This window comes from Hylobates moloch, unplaced genomic scaffold, assembly GCF_009828535.3.
Source record: "Hylobates moloch isolate HMO894 unplaced genomic scaffold, HMol_V3 SCAFFOLD_8, whole genome shotgun sequence".
NCBI classification, from domain to species: domain Eukaryota; kingdom Metazoa; phylum Chordata; class Mammalia; order Primates; family Hylobatidae; genus Hylobates; species Hylobates moloch.
The window spans coordinates 76784258-76797916 of NW_026652283.1; the positions used below are offsets into that span (position 1 = coordinate 76784258).

The 13659-nt window shown below is 41.4% G+C and overlaps 1 protein-coding gene across 50 annotated transcripts in view; it reads left to right on the plus strand.

Annotated features, from left to right (window-relative positions):
• PBRM1 (polybromo 1) overlaps nt 1–13659 on the plus strand; it is a 142888-nt gene that overhangs the window by 13127 nt on the left and 116102 nt on the right. For all 50 annotated transcript variants that reach the window (XM_058442107.1, XM_032161330.2, XM_058442117.1 and 47 more), the window contains 3 exons: nt 2501–2648; nt 9220–9363; nt 13191–13307. In XM_058442107.1, the coding sequence (XP_058298090.1) occupies nt 2501–2648; nt 9220–9363; nt 13191–13307 (409 nt within the window). The remainder of the gene's footprint in view (nt 1–2500; nt 2649–9219; nt 9364–13190; nt 13308–13659) is intronic.

Here is a 13659-nt window from a genome sequence, read left to right on the forward strand (position 1 = left end):
GCAATCTTGGCTCACTGCAAGCTCCGCCTCCCGAGTTCACGCCATTCTCCTGTCTCAGCCTCTCCGAGTAGCTGGGACAACAGGCGCCCGCCACCACGCCCGGCTAATTTTTTTGTATTTTTAGTAGAGACGGGGTTTCATCGTGGTCTCGATCTCCTGACCTCGTGATCTGCCCGCCTCGGCCTCCCAAAGTGCTGGGATTACAAGCGTGAGCCACCGCGCCCGGCCGAGGTTTGGTGTTGTTTTGTTTTGTTTTGTTTTCCTTAGAGACGAGGTTTTGCCATGTCACATAGGCTGGAATGCAGGCTACTCACAAGCACCATCTTTGCACACTGCAGCCTTGACCTCCTGGGCTCAAGCAGTCCTCCCTCAGCCGCCCAAGTAGCTGGGACTACAGGCATGCAACACCATGCTGGTTGAGAATACAGTCTTTAGTAGCCATGCAGCAGCTTAGAATGCTGTCATCCTGAGAAGAAGGGAGAATGGGGTAGGGAGTAGCCGGCAGGCTCTCTGCACACCAGGGCTAGTGTTTCTCGTTATTCTGATTAAAACTTTGCATTTTGGTTACTTTGCAGCCATATGCCAGACTGCCCTCACCTATTGTTGAAAGAGAAAAGTTGTTTTGAAAGAACATACAATATAATGCTGTTTATGTTAAATTTGGTTTGTGTGTACATGTGCCTATAGAGAAGTCTGGAAGAATGTCTATAAAAATACAAATGGTGCTATTTATTCTGGATTATAAGGATGATTCTTACTTTTGATAGTTTTCTGTATGTTTGATTTCTGAAAAAATTAGTACTGTTAGAAATTAGAAGTATTTCATTTTGAAATGGGGGGACCCTGTTTTGACCATATGACATAGAGTGAGAGGTTGGGATCTTGATTTTTCTTTTGTCTTTGTGGTAATTCTAAAAATGTTTGTGAGGAACCTTGTAGCAGTGATTCTGGGGGATAGTGTCCTTTGTAGGCACATGTCCTCATTGAATTCTCAATTGTCTACAGATAATCCCCTTAGCTTGAGACACTGCTGGGGTCCTGCCTCAGCAAGGAGCACTGGACTGTGGGTCCAGTAGGCCCAGATGGAGAGGACCATCTTGGATATTAAGTTATCAAAGCCTTAATGTTTGCTGTGAGAAGGTTCCTTGATACCACAGACAGCATCAGTATTCTTTCTGCTTTTTCTCTGATTTCTCAATATTCTGATTTTTTTGGTTGAAAAAAGTTCCCATGTAAGTGGACCTGCACAGTTCAGTGGTCAACTGTACTGTGTTAACATTCACTTCCTGATTTTGATGGTTGAGTTGTGGTCCTTGTTTGTGAGAAACAAACACTAAATTATCAGGCGTGATGGGGCATCATGTCAGAGCTTATTCAAATGGTTCAGAAAAAAAGTACTATTTTTGAAACTTTTATGTCAGAATACAAGTTAAAAAATAATTTAAATATACATAATAAAAGAATGGCTATAAGCTGTCAGCTAAGGTTCCAAGAGAGATTTTAGCCTTAATCGCCATGATGTTATTTGTAATAACTTAGCTCTTACACATCTAGAATGGGGCTGAATACCTACCCCGTGGGAGAATTGAGAAAATAGTCACATCGTTTTTCAGTAGGTTTACTTGTCTCCTGGAACTTCATTTGAAGAAAGCCAGAAAAAATACTAAACATCCATGAACCCTAAACCCAAGAAGTTACTTTGGGAACTTAAGAAATTGTCATTAAAATTACTTAAGGAATTAAAGAAGGAAATTGCTTAATTATTTTAAGAAATTTTGTCATTATAATTACCTCAAAAGTTTCTTGTGTGTTCCTCACTACCCCTCTCCTGCAAGGTATAACTACTAAGCCAAATTTTGTATTTCTTAGTCCCATGCTTTTTTTTTTTTTTCAAGAGTTTGGTTGTGTTTAGATGTATCTGATGTCCATTCATCTTTGTTAAGCTAAGTAAGCCAAGGGCTCATCTTCCTCCTTTGTAATTTTAGTAATTGGTATTGTAGCAGCATTTATGATAGGCATTTGATAGTACTTGGCAGAAAAAATTTATGTGGTCACTTACTGAAGAAAGAGTCTGTTTTGTAAGTTTATAAAGAGTGTTGAGACATATCTCTGTTTTCACACTTTTGAGCACTATGAAAGGTAAGTCATCTTCATTTATAAAGGATACCATTGACATAGGTTTAGCGTTGTTGCCCTAAACATTAAATATTTAGCATATAAAAGACCATCACAGGTGTTAATTTAGGTTTTTATATCATTAACATATGTTTTGAAAAGGGAATGAATGTGCATCTTGCTTTTCTTATTCTCTTTTAGTTCTAATAATGTGAGTTTGATGGCAGATTTTTTTTTTTTTTTTTTTAGTAAGCTTGAAAGTCCATGAAAGATTCTAATATGCTCTGTCACTTGGAATGTTGAACATTAGCATCAATAGTTTTGAAATAAAACTTTTTGTAAGCTTCAGATTAATATCTCATTTAAAAAATTTAAATTATAACAGAAATCAACCAGACTATTATGAAGTGGTTTCTCAGCCCATTGACTTGATGAAAATACAACAGAAACTAAAAATGGAAGAGTATGATGATGTTAATTTGCTGACTGCTGACTTCCAGCTTCTTTTTAACAATGCAAAGGCCTATTATAAGGTAAGAAATTATGAAATTTGGAAAGATACCAATTGGAAGATACCAATTTGATAATTGGCTTCTTAATATTTATAAACCTGGCAGGTGAGTAGTAGTTTCTTTTTCTGGCTTGAGTTCACATTTGTCTTATTCGTAAAGAGACAACATTCATATGATTTTTATTTCTTATTTATTTACGTATTTTAATTTATTATCTTTTGAGACAGGGTCTTGCTGTGTTACACAGGCTGGAGTGCAGTGGTGAGATCTTGGCTCACGGCAACCTCTGCCTCCCAGGTTCAAGCAATCCTCCCACCTCAGCCTTCTGAGTAGCTGGCACTGCAGGCATGTGCCACCATGCCCAGCTAATTTTTGCATGTTTTGTAGAGACCAGGGTTTCACCATGTTGAATTGTCCTTAACCATGTTAAGGACACAAGTCATGTCCTTAACATTTCACCATGAAACAAGAGCCCAGGCTGGTCTTGAACTTCTGGGTTCAAGCAATCTGCCTGCCTTGGCCTCCCAAAGTGCAGGGATATGGGCGTGAGCCACTGTGCCCAACCCACATTCATGTGATTATGAACTATTCTTATTTCTCTGTCTGCTCACATCTTTTGCCCATTTTTCTCTTGGTTTGTTAGTCATTTTCATATTTCTGGAATTTTTTTTTTTCTTTTTTTTTTTAGAGACAGAGTCTCCCTATGTTACTCAGGCTGATCTCAAACTCCTGGCCTCAAGTGATCCTCCTGCCTCAGCCTTGTGAATAGCTGGGACTACAGACATGAGCCACCACTCCTGGCTTCAGAATTTTTTTTTTTTTTTTTTTTTTTTTTGAGACAAAGTCTATTGCCCAGGCTGGAGTGCAGTGGCACGATCTCAGCTCACTGCAGCCTCTTCTTCCCAGGTTCAAGTGATTCTTCTGCCTCAGCCTCCTGAGTAGCTGGGATTACAGGTGCCCACCACCATGCCCGGCTAATTTTTATATTTTTAGTAGAGATGGGATTTTACCATGTTGGCCAGGCTAGTCTTAAACTCCTGACCTCAAGTGATCCACCCACCTTGGCCTCCCAAAGTGCTGGGACAACAGGCATGAGCGACCATGCCAGGCCATAGAAATTTTTTAATTATTGTGGATACTAAAGCTTTTTTGATTATATGTGTTTTAGTTTTTTTATATTTTTGTATTTGATTTTGTGTGTTTCAAATATCTTCTCCCACTGTGTGCATATCTTTTCACCTTTCATGGTATTTTTTGATGAACAGAAATGTTTTATTTTAGTATAATCAAATTGATCAATCTTCAAATTGGGTTTATTTGTATTTTGTTTCAGAGATTCCTCTTGCCCAAGATATTCTTCTATTAATATGCTTTTCTTAAAGATTTATAGTTTTGTCTTTCATATACGCCTTTAATGCAGCTGGGATTGATTTTTGTCTTTTATAAGGTAGGAATAAATGCAGCTGGGATTGATTTTTGTCTTTTATAAGGTAGGAATCAATTTTTTTCCCACAGGTGTAACCAACACTATTCTCTCTCTGCATTTGTTCGCAGTCATTGCTGTCATCATTTCCATGTATTCATGGATCTGTTTCTGTCCTTTTATTCTGTTCCATAGGCCAGTTTATCTGTTACTAGGCCATTCTATTTCTATCTTAATTACTTCGGCTTTATAATTTTTTTTTTTTTTTTGAGACATGATCTCCCTTGTTGCCCAGGCTGGAGTGCAGTGGTGTGATCTTGGCTCACTACAGCCCTTGTCTCCTGGGCTCAAGCAATCTTCCTACCTTAGCCTCCTGATTAGCTGGGACTGCAGGTGCGCACCATTACACATGGCCAATTTTTTGTATTTTTGATAGAGACAGGATTTCGCCATGTTGCCCAGGCTAGTCTTAAACTCCTGGGCTCAAGTGATCGACCCACCTCAGCCTCCCAAGTGCTGGGATTATAGGCATGAACCACCATGCCCAGCTTGCTTTATACTTTTTTTTCTGGTTAGAAAGTAGGTTAATTATACTTGACCCTTTGCCATTTTTTTTTTTTTTTTTTTGAGACAGAGTCTCGCTCTGTTGCCCAGGCTGGAGTGCAGTGGCACGATCTCGGCTCACTGCAAGCTCCGTCTTCCAGGTTCACGCCATTCTCCTGCCTCAGCCTCCCGAGTAGCTGGGATTACAGGCACCCACCATCATGCCCGGCTAATTTTTGTATTTTTACGGGGTTTTGCCATGTTGGCCAGGCTGGTCCTGAACTCCTGACCTCAGGTGATCTGCCTGCCTCGGCCTCCCAAAAGTCCTAGGATTACAGGCGTGAGCCACCATGCCCGGCCTTAAATATTTTTAAGAGATGAGGTCTCACTAAGTTGCCAAGGCCAGACTCAAACTGCTGGACTCAAGCAGTCATCCCACCTCAGCCTACCAGGTAGCTAGGACTGCAGGTGCACACCACCTTGCTCAGTTTATTTCACTCTTCAGTATCTTTTGTTATTTTTTTCCTCTATGCCTTCTTTTGATTTCATTTTTTTCAAAACTTTTTTCCTCTTATTACCTCTAAAATTTGGAAATTGTAACACCTATGGATAATCTTTTAGTTCTTATCTAAGAAGTTTTAATATGCATCATTAACTTATCAAAGCCAGAAGCTAATCAGGATCTTAATCCTCCAAACAATACAAAAACTTTAGAATAATTCAACTCTGATCACTCTTTTCCTTATTTATAATGCTGGTGCTGTGTACTTTAGTTCTTTTGTGGCGATTTTTGAATCTCATAGAGCAGTGGTCCCCAAGCTTTTTGGCACCAGGGACCAGTTTTGTGGAAGACAATTTTTCCATGGACAGCAGTGGATGTAGGGGGCAGGGTCAGGATGAAACTCTTCCTTCTCATGTCATCAGGCATTAGATTCTTATAAGGAGCTCACAGCCTAGATCTCTTGCATGCTCAGTTCACAATAGGGTTCACACTCATATGAGAATCTAATGCCACTGCTGATGTGACAGGAGGAGCTCAGGCGATAATGCTGTCTTGCCTGCTGCTCACTTCCTTCTGTGCAGCCCGGTTCCAAACAGGCCATGGACTGGTAGCTGTTCGTGGCCTGGGGGTTGGGGACCCCTGCCATAAAATACTATTCAGCCAGGCATGATGGCTCATGCCTATAATCCCAGCGCTTTGGGAGGTTGAGACAGGAGGATTGCTTGAAGCCAAGAGTGTGAAACCAGCCTAGGCAGTGTACTAAGATCCCATCTCTACAAAAAAAAAAAAAAAAAATTGTTTTAATTGGCTGAGCATGGTGGCATGTACCCGTAGTCCCAGCTACTTGAGGGGCTGAGGTGGAAGGATCATTTGAGCCCAAGAGTTCGAGGCTGCAATGTGCTATGATCATGCCACTGCACTCCAGCCTGGGCAACAGTGAGATCCTGTCTTTAAAAACAATAATAATAATAATAACAATATTGATTTATAGAGTCAGTACCATTCATTATTACTACTTTCTTTATTCTTCATTCCATTTTGCTGTTGAGAAGTCATCCGCCAGTATGATTGTAGTTCCTTTAAAGGTTATGTGTCTTGTCTTTTCTGGCCATCTTTAGTATCTTTTTCTCTTTTGTATTTTATAGTTTCATTGTGATATATTTAGATGTGGATATCTTTATAGAATTTGCAAGTAGTAATGCTTCATAAATCTTAGATTGGTGTTTCTCATCATCTTTTTTTTAGCCGTGTCTTTGCATTTTGCCTTTGCCCTGTTCTTGTAGAAACTCTGATTGGGTGTTATATTAGACTTCCCACAGGTCTCCATTTCTCTTAACTTTTCATATTTCCTGCCTTTGTGTCTGTGTTGCCTTTTGTGTGTGTGTGTGTGTGTGTGTGTGTGATAGAGTCTGGCTCTGATGCCCAGGCTGGAGTGCAGTGGTGTGATCTTGGCTCACTGCTTCCTCTGCCTCCTGGGTTGAAGCGATTCTCCTGCCTCAGCCTCTGAGTAGCTGGGATTACAGGCACCTGCCACCACGCCCGGCTAATTTTTGTATTTTAGTAGAGACAGGGTTTCACCATGTTGGCCAGGCTGGTCTTGAACTCCTGACCTCAGGTGATCCTCTCGCCTCAGCCTCCCAAAGTGCTGGGATTACAGGCGTGAGCCACCGTGCCCAGTGTCTGTGTTGCTTTTTAGATAATCTTTTTTTTTTTTTTTTTTTTAGTTCTTTCTGTTTTCTTGGTGAAATCTCTTAGATTAGTTAAATATAAATTTAGTATTTGCATTTTAATTTTTCTACATATAGGAAGTAGCGTCTTTTTTAGAGTCTGTAGGACTTTACTCATTGTTTTCAAACTCATTGTTTCTTTAAACTTTTTTTTTTTTTTTTTGAGACGGAGACTCGCTCTTGCCCAGGCTAGAGTGCAGTGGCGCGATCTCGGCTCACTGCAGGCTCCGCCCCCTGGGGTTCACGCCATTCTCCTGCCTCAGCCTCCCGAGTAGCTGGGACTACAGGTGCCCGCCACCTCGCCTGGCTAATTTTTTGTATTTTTAGTAGAGACGGGGTTTCACCGTGGTCTCGATCTCCTGACCTCATGATCCGCCCGCCTCGGCCTCCCAAAATGCTGGGATTACAGGCGTGAGCCACCGTGCCCGGCCCTTTTTTTTTTCTTAAAGAGAGAAAGTCTTGCTCTGTCACCCAGGCTGGAGTGCACTGGCTATTCACAGGCACAGTTGTAGCTCACTGCAGCCTTAAACTCCTGGGCTTAAGTGATCCTCCTGCCTCAGCCACCTAAGTAGCTAGGACTACAGGTGTGCACCACCATGCCCAACTTTTCTTTTTTTTTTGAGACGGAGTCTCGCTTTGTCACCCAGGCTGGAGTTCAGTGGCGCGATTTTGGCTCACTGCAAGCTCCGCCTCCCCAGTTCACGCCATTCCCCTGCCTCAGCCTCCCAAGCAGCTGGGACTACAGGCACCCGCCACCACACCCAGCTCATTTTTTTGTATTTTCAGTAGAGACGAGGTTTCACTGTGTTAGCCAGGATGGTCTCAATCTCCTGACCTCGTGATCCCCCTGCTTCAGCCTCCCAAAGTGCTGGGATTACAGGCGTGAGCCACCGCGCCTGGCCACCATGCCCAACTTTTAAACATTTTTAACACACCTGTTTTTTATTCTATGGTAGATTATTCTGATAATCTAATATTTGAATTCCAGTATCTAATACATATATTTGTTGTCACTGTCATTTTTTCTAGCTTTCTCTTGTGATTCTTTGATTCTTATGTGCCTCATGATTTTTTTTACTATGGGCTCATATTTCTTGGAACTTTATCTGTAGAGATCATTGGAGCATTAAATTGAAGTTAGTTTCATCCAGAAATGATTTGTTGCTTGTCCAGGGTGAGTGGCTTGTCTTTATTAAGGCTAACTTATGATGAAGAGTTCTCAGAGATTCATTTCATGCGTCTCCTCTCCTCTCAGTGCCATGGTTTGAGATAGGCGTGAGTTTAGATAGGTAGAGGTTGAGATGGGCAGTCGTCCTTGCTCCCTGGCAGTGCAGAAACTGATTTGAGTTCCCACTAACAGTGCAGCCGTGGCCTTTGGATTCCCAGCTTCTGGTAGACCCTGACCTTTGTCTTCCCTCCTTGCTGCCCAGAGAAGCCTTGGAAATGAAAGCTTGGTTTTATCACAAATAAATGCCCTCAAAGTGAACATTTGACTTAAGTGTTGTGGGTTTTCGTCTGGATTCCTGCTTTTACTCCTTTAATTTTATGAACATCCTTACTTCCTATTGGCATCCCATGTATGCATTTTTAAAGTTTTATTTTATTTTTTAAACATTGCATCCAACGTTGTTTTTACTAGAAGGTTTCAGTCAAGAGTTTATTATGCCCACTATACTTCATGAGCAGACATTTTGAAACAAGGTATTAAAGAATTTCAAACTAGAAGTATTAATAACATCAGAACCGTCATTAGCTTCTATCCTTTAAATCAAATCTCTTTAAGTTGTCTTTCTTAGTGTATTAGTAATAAGTAGTTTTTTGGGGTTTTTTGGGTTTGTTTTTTTTTTTAAGACAGAGTCTTGCTCTGTCACCAGGCTGGAGTGCAGTGGCGCAATCTCGGCTCACTGCAACCTCTGCCTCTCTGGTTCAAGTGATTCTCCTGCCTCAGCCTCCCGAGTAGTTGGGAACACAGGCGTGTACCACCACGCCCAGCTAATTTTTGTATTTTTAGTAGAGACGGGGTTTCACCATGTTGGCCAGGATGGTCTCGATCTCTTGACCTCATGATCCACCTGCCTTGGCCTCCCAAAGTGCTGGGATTACAGGCGTGAGCCACCGCACCCGGTCATAATTAGTTTTAATTTAGCAAATCATTTGACTTCTGCCTCAAGTCTTTCTGTAATGAGATAAGACATAAATAATTTGATTTCAGAATGTCTTTAAAACATACACTTCATTTTTTGGAAACAGGATTTAGACCCATATATGTTTTAATCATGAGGATGTTAAAATTTGTAATAGAATTTTTGGTCTGTGCTGAAACAGTTGCTTTAAAAGTAGCAACTAATTTCCAGTACATTACTAAAGTGATTTTTTTTTGTCTTTGCTAACATACAGCCAGATTCTCCTGAATATAAAGCCGCTTGCAAACTCTGGGATTTGTACCTTCGAACAAGAAATGAGTTTGTTCAGAAAGGAGAAGCAGATGACGAAGATGATGATGAAGATGGGCAAGACAATCAGGGCACAGTGACTGAAGGAGTAAGTGTGTAGCTGGAACTTGTGATGGATGGGCTCTTGGAAGGCAGAGAGGGCCCCTGCTTGTGATTCCCTCTGGGCTGTTTTGGGCAACTAGAATTCCTGTGCAATTGTATTAGTAACTGGGAGGATAAAAGGACATACATCCAGAGAGCCCCACTCCATTTTTAAGGGATCCTAGGATATCCTGGACAACGTGTGCCATGTGTGGTGATTTTTCATGAATTGTACTTACATTAGTGCATATTTCCTGCTCAGTTTTAAAGAGAATCTTGATATTATCAAGGATTAGTCCAGTATTGCTACATTGAGACATCATGTAAGGAAAGGCAGTGTTGTGATTAGAAGTTGGAATGTAATCACCTTAGTGAGGAATATTTCTGTAGGTTAGAATGGTTACTGTTCCTAGAACATACCAGGTATATTTCTGCCTCTGGAATTTTGCAGTTGTTCTTCTGCGTAGAAAATGCTTCCTTTGGCTTTTCCCGTGACTGGCTCTTTTTTATTGTTCTAACACCATCTAAAATGGTGTCTACTGAGACAGGACTTTCCTGACCACCCTATCTCCATTGTTTGCTCCGCCTTCCTCCTTTTCAGCCCCTACCCCACCCTGTCATGACAGGATTGTCTTCAGTTTTTATAATGTCACTATATGTGAAATAACATACTAGTTTACATGTTTTTCTCTCTTCCCCCAAGTAGAATGATAGCTCCCAAGCAGGTATCTTCTTGTTCATTTATTCCTCATATCTGCACTATACCTGACATGTAGGTGCTGATAAATATTTACTAAATAAAGACACGTGCTTCATGGCCAGGCGTGGTGGCTCACACCTGTAATCCCAGCACTTTGGGAGGCCAAGGCGGGAGGATCACTTGAGGTTAGGAGTTCAAGAACAGCCTGGCCAACATGGTAAAACCCCGTCTCTACCAAAAATACAAAAATTAGCTAGGCATGGTGGCACATGCCTGTAATCCCAGCTACTCAGGAGGCTGAGGCAGGATAATCACTTGAACCCAGGAGGTGGAGGGTTCAGTGAGCCGAGATGGCGCCACTGTACTCCAGACTGGGCGACAGAGTGAGACTCCATCTCAAAAAAAAAAATGAAAGACAGAAAATAAAAAGACATATTTGAAAAGAGAAAAAAGAATAGTAGAGGGGATCACAACTCTTTTCTACAGCTAAATTGTAAGAAGTACAAGGCAGAATATTCCCCTTCTGTAACTTATCTACATAGGCCTTTTGCTGGAATACAGAGAAGCAGTGATGGGTGAATTTCTCAAAAATATAATTACTTCTTAGAGTCTCAAAATACAGTTCCTAGTCAGGTGCTGTGGCTCACCCCTGTAATCCCAGCACTTTGGGAGGCCAAGGCAGGCAGATCACCTGAGGTCAGGAGTTTGAGACCAGCCTGGCCAACATGGTGAAACCCCATTTCTACTAAAAATACAAAAATTAGCTGGGCATGGTGGTGGGCACCTGTAGTCCCTGCTACTCGGGAGGCTGAGGCAGGAGAATCGCTTGAACAACCAGGAGGCAGAGGTTGCAGTGAGCTGAGATCATGCCACTGTACTTCAGCCTGGGTGGTAGAATGAGACGCTGTCTCCAAAAAAAAAAATCTCTATATATAGATAGACAGATATACACAAAATATATATATACATATATACATGTAGTTCGTATAAATTATATTTTATATGTATAAAATTTTATATTTTATATATGATATGTAAATATATGTATATAGTTTCTCAGCACCTTGTCAATTTCTTTAAGTAGTTAAGTGACTGTAACTAGATAGAAGGCTAAAAATAGGAATTTCCTGGAATTTTACTCTCTGATATGAATACAGGAGAAGCAGCCCATGCTTTCTTCGGTAGAACACTGCTTGCAGAGGCCCCACCCTTAGTGTAGACCTTCAGGGCTCTAGTCGAAAAATTAAAATGCCTCTATTTAGGACTTGCCCATATTTCTGTAATGCATAATTGATGAGAAATTGGGAGGGTCTTGTACATTCACATTTATACCTCCCACGCCTCTTTCAAATTTTGTTTTTTTGAGACGGTGTCTTGCTCTTCGGCCCAGGCTGCAGTGCAATGGCACGATCACAGCTCACTGCAACCTCCACCTCTTGGATTCAAACGATTCTTCTGCCTCAGCCTCCTGAGTAGCTGCGATTGCAGATGCCTGTCACCACACCAGCTAATTTTCGTATTTTTAGTATAGATGAGGTTTCGCCACGTTGGCCAGACTGGTCTCGAACTCTTGACCTCAGGTGATCCTCCCACTTCACCTTCCCAAAGTGCTTGGGATTACAGGCGTGAGCCACCATGCCAGACCCCAAGACTCATTTTATAACTCAATGATTGTCATGGAGGGAGAAGAAATTTTCAGGTTTCCAATTTTTAAATCAAGGATGATTTTCTTGGGTCTGGTGCAGTGGCTCACACCTGCAATCCCAACACTTTAGGAAGCTGAGACTGGAGGATCACTTGAGCCCATGTGTTTGAGACCAGCCTGGGCAATGTAGTGAGACACCCATGTCTACAAAAAGTAAAAAAATTAGCCAAGCATAGTGGTACACATCTGTGGTCCCAGCTACTTGAAAAACTGATGTGGGAGGATTGCTTGAGCCCTGGAGTTTGAGGCTGCAGTGAGCCATGGTCACACCACTTCACTCCAACCTGGGCAACAGAGTGGGGAGAAAAAAAAGTGTTGGACCTTAAAATTGAGACTATACTAAATAAAAAGAGCTTCTGTTGGATTAGGACAGAATACCAGTACTTTTATGATTTAAACCAGAAAAAAAATTACTCTTTATTTTATATGTACAAAGAATGATTTGGACTAGAAGCATAATTTAATCCTTGACTGAGACATTCCATTGCTTATTCTAGAAACTTGCTTCAGACTTGGACCCTCCCTGGTCAAGTACTCTTTGGGGCATATGCTTCCTAAGTTGAAACAGTGACTAAGCTAGGTATAAGCCAGTGAGTCTAAAGAACAGAAATGGTGTACATTGATTTACTTAATCGCTATTTAGTTTTGACTTAATTTGAATTCAGTTAGACCTGGTAGAGCACCCCATGGTTAAAAGTATGTAGTCTCAACTCTATGTAAGTAGTCATTGTCCTATAAGAATATGAAGACTTCAGTAGATGTGAACAGCAGATATAGAAATGACGAACTATTATGGGACATGTTTTCTCCTGCTTAGTTGCTCATTTCACATTTGTAGCACTTAAACTTTGCCATTACAATATTTACTGTAGAAAAAGGTTCAGTAAAAGGACCTAGTACAAGAGATTTCATTGCAAAAATAATATAAGGCACCTCATTAGGTTCATATAGGTTGTTCTAGGGATACAATGCCTATGTCCAGCATCAGAACATTATAGGATATTCTTGAAATTTGGAGTTAAAATAAGTACTGCTTAGGAGTTGCTTTTTTTGGCCAGGCACAGTGGCTCATGCCTGTAATCCCAGCACTTTGAGAGGCCGACGTGGGCGGACACGAGGTCAGGAGTTTGAGACCAGCCTGGCCAACATAGTGAAACCCCGTCTCTACTAAAAATACAAAATTTAGCTGGGCCTGGTGGCGCACGCCTATAATCCCAGCTACTCGGGAGGCTGAGGCAGAATTACTTCAACCCAGGAGGTAGAGGTTGCAGTGAGCTGAAATTGTGCCACTGTACTCCAGCCTCTCCATCTCAAAAAAAAAAAAAAAAAACAGTTGCTGTTTTGAATTAGCTTTACAATTTTAGAAACTATGTAATATTCAGCATTTTATTATTTCTCTTACAAAGTCCTTTTTTCTCCACATTACCAGTCTTCTCCAACTTACCTGAAGGAGATCCTGGAGCAGCTTCTTGAAGCCATAGTTGTAGCTACAAATCCATCAGGACGTCTCATTAGCGAACTTTTTCAGAAACTGCCTTCTAAAGTGGTAAGTGATGCAATTAAAAACAGGTACATGTCAGTGTTTTGTTTTTAGTACTTTAAGAATTGTATTAATCACTGATAAATAAAGTAAGTTTAAAAGGAAGATGTTGGGCCAGGCGTGGTGGCTCATGCCTGTAATCCCAGCACTTTGGGAGGCCGAGGCAGGTGGATCACCTGAGGTTGGGAGTTCGAGACCAGCCTGACCAACATGGAGAAACCCCATCTTTACTAAAAATACAAAAAATTAGCCGGGCGTGGTGGCGCATGCCTATAATCCCAGCTACTTGGGAGGGTGAGGTAGGAGAATCGCTTGAACCCTGGAGGCAGAGATTGCAGTGGGTGAGCCAAGATTGCGC